Genomic DNA, 19,775 nt, shown 5'->3' with positions numbered 1-19,775 from the left:
TGGAAGAATCGATGCATTTGAGTTATGGCTTTAGAGGAGAATATTGAAAGTATCTTGGACTCCCAGAAGAACAAACAAATTTATGTTGGAAGAAGTACAGCCAGAATTTTCCTTAGAAGGTGGATGGTAAGATTTTTTTCTCAGATACTTTCAAAATGTTAACAGGAGGGACCAGTTCCCAGTGAAGGATATCCTGCTTGGTAAATAGAAGTTCAGCAGAAAAGACGACCTTTGAAGAGATGAATCGACACAGCTACAGTAAGCTCAGCATACCAATAATTGTGAGGATGACACAGGAAGGGACAGTGTTCTGCTGTACGTGGGGTCACTATTGAGTCAGAACTGACCTGACAGAACCAACGACACAAGTGCACAGTATCATTCATGAGCAATGTGATTCTCAGAACAACCATCCATAGGACACATTTGATACCATTGATACAGAAGTGGAAACATTCCCTCCATTCCACTTAGTGAAAAACGTTAAAATTGACAAGAGGAGTGGGAAAGGTCAATATTCAGGGAAGTAACTAAGAAGAACCAAAGATAGAAATTGTGGATTAAGGGTACCCCTAAAATTCTTCCCTTTTGCTTGAGAATTTGATCTGTAAGTAAATTCCTAGCACCGTTTTCCTGATACCTTAGGAGTCGTTGTTGTTGTGTGCCATAGAGTTGTTCCTGACTCATAGTGACCCTGTGTAGGGTTTCTGAGAAGCAACTGGTGGGTTTGAACCACAGAATTTGCAGTTATCAGTCCAGTGTTTATTCTAAATTGCACATCAAGTTTTCTTAGGTGTCTTTAGATGGTACAAATAGTTAAGCTTGAAAACTAATAAAAAGGTTGGAGGTTCAAACCTATCTGGATGTACTTCCTACAAAAGACTCTGGTGATCTGCTTCTTGAAAGGCCACATACAACATTCGAAACCCTATGGACCATTCGACCCTACACACATAATGTTGCCACAAATCTGAATCATCTTGATGGTCATTTTTTTTTTTTTTCGTATAAAAATGTCATGTCATCTGTATTGCTTATAAGCAGACATCATTGCTTACAAGGTATGTGGTAAGAGAGAGTGAGGTAGGAGTGGATTGGTAGATAAATTGCATCTGGACTGGAGAAATATAAATGACTAGGGGCAACAGTTTGAATCTACCAGACATTCCATGGGAGAAAGATGAAGCTTTCTGTTCCTATCAAGATTTATATCCTTGGAAACCCTATACAGTGTTGCAATGAGTCAGAACCAACTCCAAGACACACAACCACCATCACCACCAGTGTGAAGCCCTAACTTTGTGCTTCTTTGAGTGTAGCGACTTTTGTCACAGTCTAGTCCCCATCTAGGACACTGGATGCTTGATCTATGGAGTTGTTTCAAGGACCTGTTTTCTCCTGTGAAAAATGAAACCTTTAGGTTAAGGGAACTTTTACTCCTATCTGATGTGGGTTTTGTCTCCTTGCCGCTGAGCTGTGCCACTGAGGCACTGCTACCAGGTGCACATGCTACCCTGCTGACAAACTCTGGCTCCTGAACTGTGTCCTTTTGAGTGAACAAGTGTCCAGTGGCCTCGGACAGTCTTGTGAGTCTGCATGCCTGTTGTCATTGTTGGTAGCTACCATTGAGTTGGCTCAGACTCCTGAAGACCTTCTGTATAGCAGAACAAAAAACTACGTGGTCCTCAGTTATCTTCATGATTGTTGATATGTTTATGTTCATTGTGATGGTTACGTCCATCTTTCTTATTGTGGCACGTTCTCATTTCCTCTCACTGCTTACCTTCCCAATTTGATATCCTGTTCTAGCAATTGATATGTTTTGATGATGTGTCCAAATAAGCCAAAGTCTTACCGTACTTGCTTCTAAAGTACATTTGAGTTGTATTTCTAAGAAGACTGATCTGTTGGTTCTCCTGGCAGTGTATGGTATATGCAATAATCTTTGCTAATTCTACAGGTTGAACACATCAATACTTCTGGTCTTGCTTTTCATTATCCAACTTTTACATGCATATGAGGCAGCTGAAAAGACCATAACTTAGGTCAGATAGACTTAGTCATCAAAATGACACACATCTTTACTTTTTAAAACATAAGGTGTTCCTTAGCAGCACATTTGCCCTTTGCAGTACATCATTTGAGTTATTGACAGCTGCTTCCATTAAGTATTCATTGTTGACCGAAATAGAATGAAATGATTAAAATTTAGTTTCTCTGCCATTTATCATGTTGTTTATTGGCCCCACTGTGAGAATTTTGAAATCTTCACAGGATGTTTAGATGAGTCTACAAAGATACCTTTCTCCAGTGGCATTGCAGAAACCTAGAAGCAACAGCCAGGACAGAGGTAGTATAATCAAGGAGGTGCAATATTGTTGAAGGCACAGTGGAGAACGTGAAAGAACGCAGGGCAAGCCGTGTACAGAAGAAGAGCAAGGTCAAGAAGGATGAGCATGGAGCAGAGGTCACTGGGATTGGCAGTACTGAAATGGTTTTATGTTGTCATGCTTTACATTTGCGCCTAGCCTGGGAGATGAGGAAGGTGAAGGTGGAGTTACTTTTTTTTAGTAAAAAAACACAGGAACTTTATTATTCCCAACACAGGACAGGTCTTCACGGGGTGGTGGGAGGCGGCTTTGGGTCCCTACTTGCCAACAATGAGTGGGTTCTGCAGGACCACCATGACAGAGTCCCCACGTAGGAACATCTTGGAGATGTAGCGGTCCTTGTTGACGGGCGTGGACTTCTTCTTGCCCTTGCCATTCTTGGGGACATCAGTCCACATCTCTTTCACATTCTCAAGCACCATGTTGTAGTGCCTGTTGATGCAGCCCAGCAGTTTCTTATTGCGATAGTTGATAAGCACTTGGGTGTTGTTCTTGACCAAATGCATGAGCACCCACAGGGGCCCCGTGTTAAACTCCTCCTCCTCCCGCTTCAGCAGCTCCTATGGGGTCATCTCACTCTTGGGCTTGTTAAGGAGGCTCATGGTGCGGGCAGCGTTCTCGAGTCACTCCCGTTTCCTCCATGTTGCTTCAGCCTCTGCCGAAGGTGGAATTACTTCTGAAAAGGTGAGGAGAGATATTGCTTTGGAGCTGGTGGAGAGCCTTTGTGTTAGATTTTAGTTTGGGAGACACTCCAGCCTGGTGAGGAGAAAGCTACACTGAAGAGGGAGATATTGAGAGTGAGAAACTGTGCAGGTCTGTTCCAGTTGGGGTGAGAAGCTAAGCCATGCAGGTTCAGAACTATGAGTAGACAGATTGATCTCCCAAAGGAGCAGGCAGTGATAAGAGTAGAGGAAGTCTGATAGAGAAAGAAAAGGGCTGGCTACCTTTGAGCGTAATCAAATGAGGAGTCTGAGGAGAGTGGCAAATATTTGAAATGGTTAATTGAAAAATGTGAGGAAGGAAGAAATAATAATCGATATAATGAGTGCCTAAAATGTGACCAGAATGATGCTAAGCACTGTATACACATTATCTTACTTAGGTGAATCCTTTGGAATTCTTTGAATTGCAGTAATTTGATGTTGTTGTTGTTAGGAGCTACCAAGTTGGTTCTGGTTCATAACGACCCTTTGCACACAGTCCTATGCCATCCTCACAATTATTGCTACAATTAAGATGAGAAAAGTTTGGAGACGTTAAAATACCTTTTTCTGAGTCACACAGCTGGAAGCTGTATAAAATTGAGACCTGAACACAGATTGGTGTTACGGTTGTTGTTTGCCATTGAGTTGGTTCCAACTCATAGCAGCCCTGTGTAAGGTTTCTGAGAACAGCTGGTGGGTTTGAACTGCTGACCTTGAGGTTACCAGTCCAGTGCATATCCCACAGTGTCATACCAGTGCTTGAACTCAGATAAGTTAGCTCCAAATTACATTGTTTCTAGATTGCATAAAGGATCCTTTGAACTTGCCCAGAAGAGGTTGAGCCCAGCATCATTCCCCGTGCTGAGAAGAATGCAACCGCTACATGTATTTTCTTTCCACCTTATGAAACCAAAATACATAACCCAAACCCAGTGCTGTCAAGACTCTTCTGACTTATGGTGACCCCATGTGGTACAGAGTAGAGTTGTTGCATAGGATTGGCTTGGCTGTCTTTTTCACAGAAGTAGATCACGGGACCTTCCTTCACTAGTGCTGTTGGGTAGGTTAGAACCACCATCCTCTAGGCCAGGAAGCAAGTTCCAACCATTTAAGTCATCCTGAGACCTGTCCATACCTCTGATTCTGCCTTTACACTTCACATGATTACTCTTTGAAGCCACTTATGTTGTTATGTGTCAAGTTGGTTCCGACTCAGAGTGACGCTTTTTAAAGTTTCAGAGGAGTGGCTGGTGAGTTTGAACAACCAGCCTTGAAATTAGAAGTCCAATGCTTATCCTACAGTGCCACACTGTTGTTTTTGTTGTTGTTAAGTGTCATCAACTCTGACCCATAGCGACCCTATACAGGGTTTCCAAGGAGCGGCTGGTCAGGTTGAACTGCCGACCTTGAAGTTCAAACTGACTTTGCAGTCCAGCGCATTAACCTACAGTGCCACACCAGGACTCCACACTAGGATTCCATAATTGTCCCAAAATAAAGATTGGAGATGTGAAACATTGAGTCAGCTTAACTGAGTGTAAAAAATGCTAGCACAGCTGTCCTGTGAAATTATGTTTTAAAGGTTAGAAGAACTCAGCAGTGAAACCATCCAGGAACTCTGTTTAATGGTAGACCTTTAATCATCCTTTCACCCTCTTCTATAACAACTGGATTTTCCAAGTTTTCTCTGGTTCTCACAGCCAGTAATTACAGTTCTAGGAATGGGACTTGAGTCTGTCTCCACATGAAATGATTTTATGCTGCATTAAGGAATAACTATGAAGACTAGGACATGTTCTCACAATATTACACTTCTTCTTCCTTGACTAAGTATTGTCCATTTAAGTTGGATATGTATCCTCATAGAGTTTCATGTTTTATTCTCATAATTCATTTATCCTCTTCATTGCTTGTCTTATCATTACCTCTCATGTATTTGTTATTGTTAAGTGTTTTCGAGTTGGATCTGACTCATAGTGACCTCTGTATATGGATTCTGAGGAGTGGCTGATAGATTTGAACCATTGACCTTGTGGTTCAAACCAACCCTGTAGTCCAGTGCTTATCCTAGAATGCCACACCAGGACTCTCTTGTATACTTTATTTTTTCCTTTATGTAGACATGTCTGCTTTCAAAAAATGGTTGGTTGGTTGGTTGGTTATGTGCCGTGGAGTCAGAACCGACTCATAGCGACCCTTTACAGGGCTTCCAAGGCTGTAAATCTTTACGGGAGCAGAAAGCCTCATCTTTCTCCTGCGGAACAACTGGTAGTTTCTAACTGCTGACCTTAAGGTTTGCAATGTGATTCGTAACCACTACGCTACCAGAGCTTCTTTCAAAAATTAGATCATGTATATATTAATGTTTTTGCAAGTTGTTAGCTACAGTTCTCTTATACATAGGGTTGCTATGAGGCAGAACTGAGTTGACAATTTAACAAGAACAGCTGTTAAGCTGATAAAAATGATATAAACTGTTTAATACAATAAAATCTATTCACCAAGAACCATCCAGCTATGAGAATCTGCTTAAGTGGCAAACAGTGTATCCATTTCAATTATAACCACACTACAACCATTAATATTTAATATATTCATGGAGCCAGTAGAAAATGCAGTTATAAGCAAACTATAAAATAAAAATAAGAAAGTTGATCACCTTTTCTGATAATATAATTCTGTTACTAGCAAGCATAAAAGACTTTAGTTTTAAAATAATTACTTTAATCAATAGAAAAAGCCTTAAAATTGATGATTACAAGAAATATGTAAGTAAATCAGTATCTTTCCTCGTCAGTCGCATAAATACCTAGAAGTGGAAATGAGATAAATATTCCATTCACAATAAAGCAAAAAGTATGAAATTCTTTGTTGTTAAGTGGTGTCTAGTTGGTTCTGACTCAGCAATCCTGTATAAAGTTTCTGAGGCTTTAAATCTTTTCAGGGATAGAAGGTCTCAACATTCCCTCACCAGAACGTCTGGTGAGCTCGAACCTCTGACTTTATGGTTTGTAGTCCAGTCTTATCCTACAGATCCACTGAGCTCCCCTATAAAATGTCGTTATAGAGTTAATGTCGTAAGAATAATAGCTCAAGACTTAGATGAAAGCAATCTAGAAAGTCTTGTTGAAGTTTTGAAAAATGTAGCTATAACAGGTCATTAAATAAGAACATAAAAATGTTAATTCCTTTATAATAGATTTCAAACTTTAATACAATCCTGATTATTGTTCTTGTTATTCTTGTCATAGTGACCCTACGAAGCATTGCACCATTTTCCCCATTGCTGCTGAATTTGACCCCGATGTTGTAACCTCTGTGTCAATCCCTCTTATTGGGGGATTTCTTCTTTTCATCTCAATCTCTATGACGCATGATGTCCTCCACCAGGAGCTGGTCCCTCCTGATAACATTTCTAAGTACTTTTTCTTCCCATCCTTGCTTTTAAAGCAACATTCTGGCTATACATCTTCGAAGACAGATTATTCCTTCTTCAAGTAGTTCACTAACATCAAAATTCAAAGTCACCAATTCTTCTTTGGTCTTCCTTTTTTATTGTCCAACTTTTGCATATATATATATATATAGTTGTTGTTTAGCGCCATTGAGTTGGTCCCAATTCATAGCAATGGTGTATAGGTGTTCTGAGACTTTAACAAATAAAAATCTTTGCACAAGCAGAAAGCCTCATCTTCCTCCCACAAAGCAGCTGATGGGCTCGAACTGTGGCCCTTGTGGTTTGCAAGTGTTTATTATATGGAGCCATCACGCTACTGTTTGAACAAATAGAGATCAAGATTTACAGCACACACAATAGAAAGTCAGTATATCAGATCATAGAATGAAGGCCCAGAACAAACTACTGGGAATCACAACCTATTCAAGTTTGCAGATTACCCCAACCAAATACTATGGCTAGAAGAGCCATATAAGTAATTCACTGTACTCTACAAGTATAAGAGTGTAAGAATATTCTTTTACCTCTTTCTATCTTTCGTTCATTGTCACAGGTTGTTTGTTTCTTTTCTTTTTTATATTAAAAAACTTTTTTTCATGATGCATGAAGGAGATTGTAACCATGGCATTGAAATGATATATGATAGGATGAATGTAAAACTAATGTTCTCCCATGTAAATTATCACATAATTCACAATAAAACATTATAAAAAAAAAAAAACCAAAACTTTTTTTCATAAGCAAGGTGAAGGTTTACAGCATAAATCAGTTTTTCATTTAATAATTCATCTGCTTTTGTTTCATGCCATTGATTACAATCCCCACAATGTAGCATCATTTATTCTACTTCCTCCCTGTGTTTCCTGTTCTTCCTCCCTCACCCTTCTGAGCTTTGTCCTTGAGTAAATGCTGCACTTCTGATCTCAAATGGTTGATGTTTTAAGGTATATGGACCTCCCTAATCTTACTGTAAAAAGCTCTTTTGTAGCAGATTGGCCCCAAACAATTCATTGTTTGATTTCTTGATTGCTGCTTCCATGGCACTGATTGGGAATCCGAGAAAAATTTTCTTATTTATCATAATGGTCCAGTTGTGAGGACTTTTGTTTTAACATATGTTGTCATTTATAAGTACTGTTGAATAGGTTCTGACTCATAGCAACCCTGTATAGAGTTTCTAAGGTTTTTTGTTTTTTGTTTTTAGTCTTTGCACGAGCAGGAAGCTTCATCTTTCTCCCACAGAATAGCTGTTGGGTTGGAACTGCAGAGTTTGTGGTTCACAGTGCAGTGCTTACTGTATGGTGCCATCATGCTACCATTTTATCAAATAGAGATCAGGATTTACAACAAACCCAATGGAAAGTCATTGTTGTTGTTAGGTGCCATCGAGTCGGTACTGACTCATAGCGACTTTATGCACAGCAGAACAAAACACTGCCCGATTCTGGGCCAACCTTACTACTGTTGCCATGCTTGAGTCCATCGATGCTGCCACTTGGCCAGTCTATCTCGTTCGAGGTCTTCATTTTTTTCTCTGACTCTCCACCTTACCAAACATGATATCCTTCTCCAGCGACTGGTCCCTCCTGACAATATGTCCAAAGTATGAGAGACAAAGTTTGGCCATCTTGGCCTCCAAGGAGCACTCTAACTGCACTTCTTCCAAAACGGATCTATTGGTTCTTTTGGCAGCCCGTGGCACTTTCAATATTCTCCTCCATCACCATAACTCAAAGGCATCAGTTCTTCTACGGTCTTCCTTATTCACTATCCAGGTTTCACGTGCATATGAGGTCATTGAAAATACCATGGCTTGGGGTCAGGCGCACCTTAGTCCTCAAGCTGACATCTTTGCTCTTCAACACTTTAAAAAGGTCTTGTGCAGCACATTTGCCTAATGCAATACATCCTTTGATTTCTTGACTGCCGCTTCTGTGAGTGTTCATAGTTGATCCAAGAAAAATGAAGTCCTTGACAACTTCAATCTTTTCTCTGTTGATAAGAATGTTGTTTATTGGTCCAGTGGTGAGGATTTTTGTTTTCTTGACATTGAGATGCAATCCATACCAAAGGCTGTGCTCTTTGATCTTTATCAGTAAATGTTTTAAGTTATCTTCACTTTCAGCAAGCAAGGTTGTATCATCTGCATATCGCAGGTTGTTAATGAGTCTTCCTCCAATCCTGCTGCCACATTTTCCTCATAGAACCCAGTTTATTGGATTATTTACTCAAAATGTGACTGGGGAAGATCTGCCTCCTCAAAGTAGTATTGACCGTGATGACACGAATACAGTAAAGCCTGTGGGGGAAAAGCCGCAGGACCTTCATTTACTGATGGGGCACAACTCAAAATTAAGAGAAACAACTGAAACATCCATTGAGAATCAGAACATGGAAAGTCATTGTTGTTGTTGTTAGGTGCCATCGAGTCGGTACTGACCCATAGTGACCCTATGCACAGCAGAACGAAACATTGCCCTGTCCTGGGCCAACCTCACTACTGTTGCCACACTTGAAAGTCATTACATCAGGTCAAAAAATGGAGGGTTAAGTACGCAATAATGGAAATCACCTAGCCAAGTTTGCAGATTACTCCAAGCATCACAGGTTTCATACACCTTATTTACATTGTCCCACCCAGTCACTGTATGGGAGACACTAATCATATTTAGCAATTCACTGCACCCTACAAGTGTAAGACTATCAAAGAAAAGGGCATGGAAAGATATGAAATGATTGAGAGTGTTTGGGGAAGACTTGGGGATTTCACATTTATTTTTATTGATTTTTTTCAACAGATACAATAAGTATTCTTTTGTTGAAATATGAAAAGTGAGAAAAAGCATAGAATATTGTTCAGATAGTCAATGAGAGGAGGAGCCACAATGACCAGTTTTATGTACTTCAGAGAATTTACTGCTTGCTAATTTTATTAACAAATTTTGAAAATGTCTTCAGTGTGCACAGCTTTATTACACATTTGTGAATTATGCCATAGGTTATACTTAAAATCTTTTTTTTTTTTTTAGGAATCATTAAGAGCCATCAGATTTGAAATATCTCCAGATAAAGAGTATGCACTATTTTCATATAACGTGGAACCAGTGAGTACTAACCTTTCCTATCTTTAAAATACCTTCATGTATTATGATGATTTATTATGTATATTTCCTTACATCTTCATTCTTGTGATCTTTGATTCCTGAAATATTTGATATATCTTGAGAAAATCCCCTTTATATGTCACGCTACAACCAATGAGAGAGGAAAGGAAAGGTATAAAAACCTTCTTGCCAGATCAAACAACCCCCTACAACCCAGAGCCATATCATTTCATTTTAGGGGCTATTTCAAGGACTTTTCTTGGGGAGATTGTGAGAACTTTGAGTTTTTATAACAATTTATTCTTACCCTTCAGTGCAAATTTTTTTTTCTTGCCATTTTTTTAAATCACACTATAATTGTTATCTTAAGAACAAAAAGTGACTGCTGAATTCTCCTTAAATGAATACATTAATTACCTTCATTCATAGTGTACTGGTTAAGAGTTGAGTTCTGACTTTCATTATTATATAAATCCCTATTTTTAACATTTCACACCTGAATCTCCCTTAAAACTTCGCTAGAATTTTCTTTAAAATCTCGCTGGGGTTTTAGAGGCAGCCTAAAACGTTCTAAGCCTGTGGGGTTTGTTTGTTTTTAAACATGCTGATATTTTAGAATTCCTTTTGCTCTTTAATTTTAAATGAGCGAGAAGGTGATATTTATTTGTATAAATGAAGCAGATGTTCAATTTGTAAGGGATTAGCAACTTTATAAATGTGCATTTGTGGAATTTTGTTCTCTGGCAAATAAAATACAGAAGTCCACTGCCTTTCTAGTTCTTCTGAGACCATTCTAATTCGAGTTCCCTGAAGTTTCTATGGGGTCCCCTGATATCTGCCTTATAATTCTTGTTAGAATGGTCCTGGGTGAATTTAAGAGTGGTAGGATATAAACCAACTTGTTGATTTACATCTGATGGTTTGTTGGGGGCTGGGGATGATGGGGTAGTGATTATCAGATCACAAAAAGGTGGTTTGCATGGAGCTGCAACTCCAATCATGCTATGCATTCTTTGACAAATTCATTTGACAACTAGATTATTTATTGAAGACTTCAATGTTATTCTTAAAAATGTCCTTTTTTTTTTTTTTTTTTAAACTTTACCTTCAATTTTCCATTTTTACTGGTCATAGTTGTTTGGCAATTTCATAATGATTTTATTAAAAAAACAGTAATAATCACTTACAACTGGGCATATTTACTTGTGGAGTTAAATACGTTTGAGAGCATGAGTGAGAATTTATAATAGCTGAGCACTGCCTCCACCCCTTCACATACCCTTCTTCTCTCCTTGTTTTTTTTTTTTTAAGATATATGATGTCATAATGTTTGTGGCCATTTAGGCTGGAAGCCTGGTTCCTCTTGTGTGGCTTCTGAAAGACCAACCCCCAGACAAATAGGTACTGGGAGAGTTAACCCTTTTGATGGTTCTCAGAACATCATATCGCTTAGTGAATTAGTGTGAAAGCTAGAGTGATAAAGATTGTAGCTTAACTTGCATGCTGAAAACAGGTATTGCTTGCAAGAGATGTTTAGGCAGACACCATCCTTATTTCAGGTGTCCTGGTTTCCTGATATTAGAGACATTTCTTTCTATGTTTTTTGAGATGTTTGTGGATTGGAATCAATTGCTTTAGGGCATCAGACCCAAATTTCAGAGCTAACACAGTTAGTGGATTTGACATTCTTAAGAAGGTTTTTAGCGTCGTGACTCTGCATTGCTACTTGAAGCCCGAATCTAGCCTCTATATGCTTTAAACACATAGCCTATTACTCCAGTTCTTTCAGCATCCTGGGAACTACTAACAAATATTATTCTTGTACCTAAATAACAGTCAAAACTCTAGGTATTATCTGAAGGACTTTCAGGTGGATAAGGCGGATTTGTTCTGTATTGCTCCTGAATACATAGCTAACACTTGGGTGAGGCAGGCATAAAAAGAGAGATCATAGAAATCTTTTAGGTCAGCTTATGAGAGAAGGTTTTAGTAAATGGACCACCTCAACAATGGGATGGAATACCTTTTGAAGTAACAATTATTCTGCTCCTAGTAGCCTCAAAACAAAGTTTTATATTTGTTTTCCTGAATGTTATAGACAATATTCTTATATTGGATCATTTACAGCTTGCAAACGCTACATCAAATATTCTGTAGTTCTGTACAAGATAAAATTCTCCACCAGTTTTCCTTGTTGTTTCCAATGCGTATGTTTAAAATTTTTTGTTTTATTGTAGTAACATACATATAACAAAAAATTTCCATTTTAACTATATTTAAGTGTACAAGTCAGGGACATTAATTGTATGGTGTGTCACTGTAGGATTAGCACTGGACTGCTAACCACTAGGTTGGCGATTCAAACCCACTAGCCTCTCTGAAATCCTATACAGGGTTGCTATGAGTCAGAACAGATTCAAAGGCACTTAACAACAACAGTATGTTGTCCTACTATCGTTGCTATCCATTTTTCATCGCCCCAAACACAAACTCAGTCTCTGTAGCTGTGCATTTGCCTGGTCTAGATAGAGCTCATACTGTTGTTATTGTTAAGTGCTGTCGATTCAGTTTTCCAAGGAGCAGCTGTTGGGTTTGAACCATCAAGCTTATGGTTAGCAATCCAGTGCTTATCCAACAATGCCACACCAGAACTCCAGATAGTTCATATAAGTAGAATTACATAATATCTGTCATTTTGTGGATGATTTATGGCACTCACCATGCTATTTCCAAGGCTCATCAATGTTGTAGTATGAATCAGAACTCCATTTCTCTTGGTAGTTTAACAACATTTTATTTTATGTCTGCATCATAATTTATTTATCCATTCATCTACTGATAGCCACTTGGATTGTTTCTCCCTTTTGACCTTTGTGACTAGTGCTGCATAGAACACTGTTGTACAGGTTTCTATGTGTGTCCCTGATTTCCAGTCTTCTGTGTACACTGTATACACGGGAGTTGTACTGCCAGGTCATATGATAATTCTCTATGGAATTTTTTTGAGAAACTGTCCAATTGTTTCCCACCGCAGTCATGCCATTTTGCATTCCCATCAGCGTTCCTTCTGAACGAGTGCTCAGGGATCCATCACAACCAATAACCTTTTTGGTAAAGAATTTTTTGCTAAGTATACGTCTTCACTGGTTATAAATAAGAATCTTGAGATACTATTTTCTCACTATGCAGCATTTGTTAACCTTTGGAGTGTAGGACTGTTCAGTTTGTTTTCTCAGCTGAAGGAAAATATGGGAAAACGAGTGGTTGCAGAGAATATAAAAATGTTTAAAGTATTGAAAATGAGTGCTGTCTAAGAAGTCAGTTTGATACTTGTACCTCAATTAAAAGAAGTTAACCACCAATAATAGTTAAGTGTGGAGCAGTCCCTGCATGTGCAACATTCCTAGCAAGAACCCTCTACTGCGCTCTTTTGGAGGAAAAACTAGAGCTTGGGATTCAGGGGGAGAATTTGGAGTTTTGTGTTATAAACACTTTCCTAACTGGATAAATTAAGATGTAAATGCTTTCAGAAAAAGGGATGAGTTTCAAGGGAAGTGTCGAGGTCTATAATTCGGGTAGAGGGGGCAGGAAGGCACTGTGGGTCAATGCACTAGACTGCAAAATCAGTTTGAATCACAAGGTTGGTGGTTCAAGCTCACCAGCTGCTCCTTGGAAATCCTATACAGGGTCGCTGTGGGTCAGAACTGACTTGATGGCACACAACAACAACATACCAGGATTTCCTAACCTGTATTTAGTATCAGTGTAAGAATTCCTTAAATATGAGTAGGTTGTCATTGACAATAAAGGTTCCGTGTTCCAGTAGATGTGGGCACTCCTGTTGAAGAGTGTTAAATAGTGTTGAGTGTAAGAAGTTTGGGAAGGTTGTGATATTTTCATGAGAGTTTTATCCAATCCACTGCCATCAAGCTAACTCTGACTCATAGCAACCTGATATGGGGTTTGCAAGGCAATCTTTATCAGAGCAGAACTGCTGGCCTTGAGGTTAGAAGTCCAGTGCTTATCCCAACAGGGCTCCTTGTGGGCTGCACAGGATTTGCTAAATGGGTATTGAAATATGGGATTCCTCTCTAATTGTAAGGAAACTTTTTCCCCTATGGATACATGCTTGTTATTGTTAAGTGCCTTTGAGTCAGTTCTGACTAACAGCAACACTGTATGTCATTTTTGAGGTCAAGCTGGTGGTTTTGAACTACTGGTTGTGTGGGTAGCAGTCCAGTGCTTATCCTATGTAAAGTTCTTACTTGTAGATCAAAAGTTCAAAGGCATTTATTATATCTTGTTTCTGGGAAACCAACTTTTCATTAAAAAGACTATGGTAAAAAAAAAAAATTTATATTGTTAACTAACTGTCTGGTAGCGTAGTGGTTACGAATCGGGCTGCGAACCTTAAGGTCAGCGGTTCGAAACTACCAGCCGCTCCGCGGGAGAAAGATGAGGCTTTCTACTCCCGTAAAGATTTACACCCTCGGAAACCCTGTACAGGGTCGCTAGGGGTCGGACCCGACTCGATGGCACTTAACAACAACAACAACAACTGTCCAATTAGCTAGTAATGAAACTTTTTTTTTTTTTTTTTTAACCAATCCCCAACAAGATGGCTTGACCACGTGGCAGCATCGATGGACTCAAGTGTGGCAACAGTAGTGAGGTTGTCCCAGGATTGGGCAGTGTTTCGTTCTGCTGTGTATATAGGGTCACTATTTCTGTACCGACTCTATGACACCTAACAACAACAACTGTCCAATTACTGGTCATTATTTACTTGAGTAAATGTTTCATTTGTAGTAACATTTCATTACATCAGGTTATCTTTCCACCAAAAAAATCCAAATATTCCACATTACATAAGGTAATTAATTACTGTGTTTTCTAGAATCTAGCTGATTGTTGCTGTCTGCTCAAAGATAGTAAACTTGGGATCACATGTTAGTTCTGGTATTTACCAGCTATATTTGGTTGAACCTGACTTGTCATCTTTCATAATGTTTGCTCAATTGTGTCACTGTGAGGACTGAATATACTAGTACAAATACTTAATACAAAACCTGGCAAATATTAGTCCTATCTCTCACCAGTATCTTCTCTAAGGCTCAACTAAAGGACACATTTTCCAGGAAGATTTCAAAATTTTTCTAGTTCACAAGGGACTAGAATGTCTCCATGTATTCTTTTATTTAAAAAAAAAACTCAGGCATTATGTTGTATATAAACAAATATGCTATCTTACCTCACTATATAATATAATCAAATACAATATAATCAAATAACTATGTCAACCAACAGTGCAGCTGTGACAAGAACTGCCAAGAAGAGGATCTACAAGAACATACAATAAGGGATTTACCTTCCTCTGGTAGATGAGGGGAGGCTTCTATGAGAAAGTGAAACTTCAGCTGAATCCCTGCATATGCCAGGAGTGTGCATTGTGAAAGGAAAGATGAAGAAGTCTAGTTCACCTGGAGAGAAGAGAGGACTGACTCTTCATCATATTTGGGGTAAACAGGTAGAAGAGGTCTTGAGTTGTTTGTGAGCTTAGTTTGAAATTGTTTTGTTTCAGGTGACTCTCGAGCTTTTAAGAAAAGATGATAAGTAAGTAACGGGAAATATGATAGGCAAGTTCTAGAATGGAGAAAGTCTGGAGGGGAAGACAGAAAACGAAAACATCACACTAATTACAATGTTGTATAATTTCCAGTGGTTTGACATTTACTGACCTATTTACCCCTTTACACTGTATGCTACTCAAGGCGAGGGCCAGGGTCTTTTCATCTCCTGTCTACTCCCATGAGGGCCTAGCATAGGACCATCTATGTACATTCTGGGCACTGAGCAGTTACGTTTGAGGCATTGTCTCCTTTCTGGACCTCTTACCGCTGGATCAGATACAAAGTGACTTTATGTCACTTGTCATTACATATACATACATACAAAAATAAAATACTCAGTGAAAAGAGGAAACACTATTTGTAAACCAGCTTAGTAAAACTCCATATTTCTTCTAGAAATTACAGTCATGCCAATTTGCATACTTTTAAAACTTCTCTTATAACTAAATCTGTAACTTGGCTCATGTTTTTGAACATGCTATATCAACCCTATATTTTACTTATAGTCTCAAAACCACCACCCTTAAAAAGAGTAACTTGAATGACAAGCAAAGTAATTATTAATTTAATTTGAAAATAGAAGAGCAAACCGGTTATTGGTTGAATTGTGTCCCCTAAGAAGACATTCTCAGGTCCTTACCTCTGGTATCTATGAATCTACCTTATTTGGAAAGAGGGTTGTTGCAGACATAATAGTTAGTTTCAGATGAGGTCAGGAAGGTGAGCTCTGGTCTCTGTTTAGCTTACCTGAAGAGGAAAAGGTCATAGAGAGACACACAGAGAGGAAGGTCATATGAAGATGAGAGGCAGAAATTACAATTACAAACAAGCCAAGGAGTACCTTGGACTACCAGAAACTGAGAGACACTAGGAAAGAACTTCCCATAGAGCCTACAGAGAGAGAACATGGTCTGGTTGACACCCTGAATTCGGATTTCTAACTTATAAGCAACGTCTTTTGTGTTGTATTGAACCAGGACTTTGTGGGACTGTGTTATGGCAGCTGTGGGAAACACAGTCACTAGTTTTCCATTGATTTTGGCCTCACATACCCATAGTCTCAAGGTGTTATGGCAAAAACATGAATATGGTAAACCGCCTGGTTTTGTTTATGTGATGCCTTGTAGTTTGATAAGCGTTTGTTTAGTCCATTGCATACTTATCTAAAAAAAAAAAAATGATTTCTGCTCCTGATATTTCTTGTTCAGTTCATACATAGGATTTTATAACATCTCTCAGTGAGACGGGCTCCCTTGAAACTCTCTGGGGGAATAATAATTTTTTTTATGTTTAGCTTTAAAACTGTTAGTAGGGAAAAAATTTGCCTCACAACAAATGTAACTGACGAGAGCTGCCATATTCTTTCATAGATCCTGAAGTGTATTTGACAAGTAGGAAAATTTTACAAAATTTCTTTGGAAGAAGGGAAGAAGGAAATTAAAATGCAATATCTTAGATCATTGAAAAATATTAATGTATTATGTAACTTTCTGGGAACCATTTTTTTTCTTAGCGAAATTTTCTTTGACAACAGCCACTGAATTCATGTGGTTAATTTCACTTCAATGCTTAAAGGAGTTCACTGGGGTGATTATTCTTCCGTCCAGATCAGCATTACTCAAGTTGGAATAAATTCTGATCCAGTAGCCAGACATAGTGCCTGACAACTTTTGAATTATTTTTTTTTAATAAAAGAATAAGTGGAGACATCCCTGTAGACTAGAAATAGACTTGTAATCTTCCTGGAAAATTATCCTTTATGTTGAGCTTTGGGGATAGATATTGGAGAGAAATGGGGACTAATATTTATTATTTACAATTTGCCAAGTTCTGTTTTAAGTATCTTGTGTTATTACATTTAATCCACATTCAGTCTTCACGGTAATGCAATTGTTGTTGTTAAGAGCTGTCGAGTTGGTTCTGACTCATAGAGACACCCTGTATAGGGTTTCCAAAGAGCAACTGGTGAGCTTGAACTTCTAACCTTTTGGTTCAAACCGACTTTGCAGTCCGCTGCATTAATCCACAGTGCATTAACCCACATTGCCATACCAGTTTCTGTTTTAAGTATTTGTGTTATTACATTCGATCCACATTCAGTCCTTATAGTAATGCAATTAGGTACACGTTAATCCCTTATTAATGCTATCCAAAATCTGGTCTAAATAAAATCCTGTCAGCCACACAATCCTTGTGTTAGCAAAATGGGTTTATATAAGTCCAGTGATCTGTGGTTTGTTGTTGTTAGATGACATCAAGTTGGTACCGACTCATAGTGACCTTATGTACAGCAAACCGCAACACTGCCAGATCCTAGGCCAACCTCACTAGTGTTGCCATGCTTGAGTCCATCTATGCTGCTACTTGGCCAATCCATCTTGTTGGGGGTATTCCTCTATTTCTCTCACCCTCCATCTCACCAAACATGATATCCTTCTCCAGAGACTGGTTCCTCCTGACAATATGTCCAGAGTATGAGAGACAAAGTCTGGCCATCCTGGCTCCAAGGAGCACTCTGGCTGCACTTCTTCCAACACAGATCTCTTGGTTCTTTTGGCAGCGTATGGCACTTTCAATAATCTCCTCCAATACCATAACTCAAAAGCATCAATTCTTCTGTGGTCTTCCTTATGCACTGTCCAGCTTTTGCATGCATATGAGGTTATTAAAAATACCATGGCTTGGGTCAGGGGCACCTTAGTCCTCAAGCTGACATCTGTGCTTTTCAGCTCTTTTAAAAGGTCTTGTGTAGCAGATTTGCCTAATGCAATATGTCATTTGATTTTTTAGTTGATCCAAGAAGAATGAATTCCTTGATAACTTCAATCTTTTCTCCATTGATAAGAATGTTGTTTATTGGTCCAGTGGTAAGGATTTTTGTTTTCTTTGCATTGAGATGCAATCCATAGCAAAGGCTGTGCTCTTTGATCTTCATCAATAAATATTTCAAGTCCTCTTTTGATCTGTGGTAGGTATGTGTTATTGCATAACGAATTGCCTCAGTACATACTAATTTAACGCAAACACCATTTAGGATCACACAGTTTCTATAGGAACTTGGGGCAGGTTAGCCAAATTCTCTGGGTCTCTTACAGGCTGCTTGCAGTTATTTCAAAACCCAACTGAGGAAGGATCTGCTTCTTAAATCTCCGGTGTGGTTGTTAGCAGGATTCAGCTCCTCTTGGGCTATTCACTGGCTACTGGACATAAATTGTTCTCCATCCTTGCCACATGGGCTTTTCCAGAAGGAAGCTCACAACTTGGTGATTTGTTCCATCAGAGGCACATGAAAGAAACCATGAAAGAGTCAAAAAGATGGTACTCACAGTCTTTGATGACCTATTGTGATGTCTCTTCACTTTTGGCCTATTTGTTAGAAACAAGTCACTAGGTCCAGCCCTACTCAAGGAGAGGGATTTGCATAGGGATGTGAATACCAGGATTATTGGAAGCCATTTTAGAAGCTACCATCCATGCCATCTGTAGTCTATACAAGAAATATGACCGATTGTATTATATCCTAAGGAGCTGTGGTAATGTAGTGGTTACAAGTCAGGCTGCTAACCTCAAGGTCAGCAGTTCATAACTATCAGACATTCTATGGGAGAAAGATGAGACATTTTGTTCCTGTAAAGATTCACAGTCTCGGAAATCCTATACAGCGTCTCTGTGAGTTGGAACTGACTCCACAGCACATAACCACCATCATATTATATCTTGGTGTCGTGGTATAAGATAATCACTGAACCACAAGTTCAGTGGTGGTTCAAATTCATCAGCTGCTCCTTGAAAACCCTACATAGGGTCACGATTAGTCAGAACCAACTCAACATTACTTAACAACACCATATTATTGAGGAGTTCCTGGTGGTTCAAATGGTTAGCATGCTTCTCTACCAATTGAAAGGTTGAAGGTTTGAGACCACCCAGAACTGCCTTAGAAAAAAAGGTGTAGTGATCTCCTTCCAGAAATTCAGCTATTGAAAACTCTATGGAGCACAGTTCTTCTCTGACTTGATGGAAACTGGGTTTTCATATTTATGAAGTCCTTAGTAATCCTGCTGTTTTACCGAGTATAATCTGTTAAACATTTTAATAAGCTCCTTTCTGTCTCACCTGGCACCCAAAGTTCCAAGAAGTTAGGGAAGCAAGTAGTTATAATTATACTGAGAGAAAGCCCTGGAATGGGAGTCAGGAGAAGTGGGTTCTCACCATTCTGCTTCAAATCACTTGTGATGATGTAGGGTGAGCCAACTGTACATGTGTTGATTAGCAGAATGAGCTCATGAGTAGTCATCAGCGACTTATGAGCAGTAGGAAAACCAGAATGGCAATATCTTACTTATCTGGGCAAATCCTATCATAGAATCAATGTTGTTTATGTATAAACATTGACTTTTTATTATTATTATTATTACATACTCAAGTTCAATGGATAACGAGTCTATGTAGATTCATGAAGATGTAGTATTTCTGGATTTTATTTGAAA

The 19,775-nt window shown here is 38.8% G+C and overlaps 1 protein-coding gene and 1 pseudogene across 2 annotated transcripts in view; one reads left to right on the top strand and one right to left on the bottom strand.

The window, feature by feature from the left end:
• DPP6 (dipeptidyl-peptidase 6) overlaps positions 1–19,775 on the top strand; it is a 1,346,563-nt gene that overhangs the window by 754,555 nt on the left and 572,233 nt on the right. For both annotated transcript variants that reach the window (XM_006871298.1, XM_006871297.1), the window contains exon 5: positions 9,581–9,655. In XM_006871298.1, coding sequence (XP_006871360.1) covers positions 9,581–9,655 — 75 coding nt within the window. The remainder of the gene's footprint in view (positions 1–9,580; positions 9,656–19,775) is intronic.
• On the bottom strand, positions 2,648–2,992 carry LOC102838502 (annotated as a pseudogene).

The sequence above is a fragment of the Chrysochloris asiatica genome, unplaced genomic scaffold, assembly GCF_000296735.1.
Source record: "Chrysochloris asiatica unplaced genomic scaffold, ChrAsi1.0 scaffold00166, whole genome shotgun sequence".
Classification (NCBI taxonomy): Eukaryota; Metazoa; Chordata; class Mammalia; order Afrosoricida; family Chrysochloridae; genus Chrysochloris; species Chrysochloris asiatica.
This window is presented reverse-complemented; position numbering and strand designations above follow the sequence as displayed.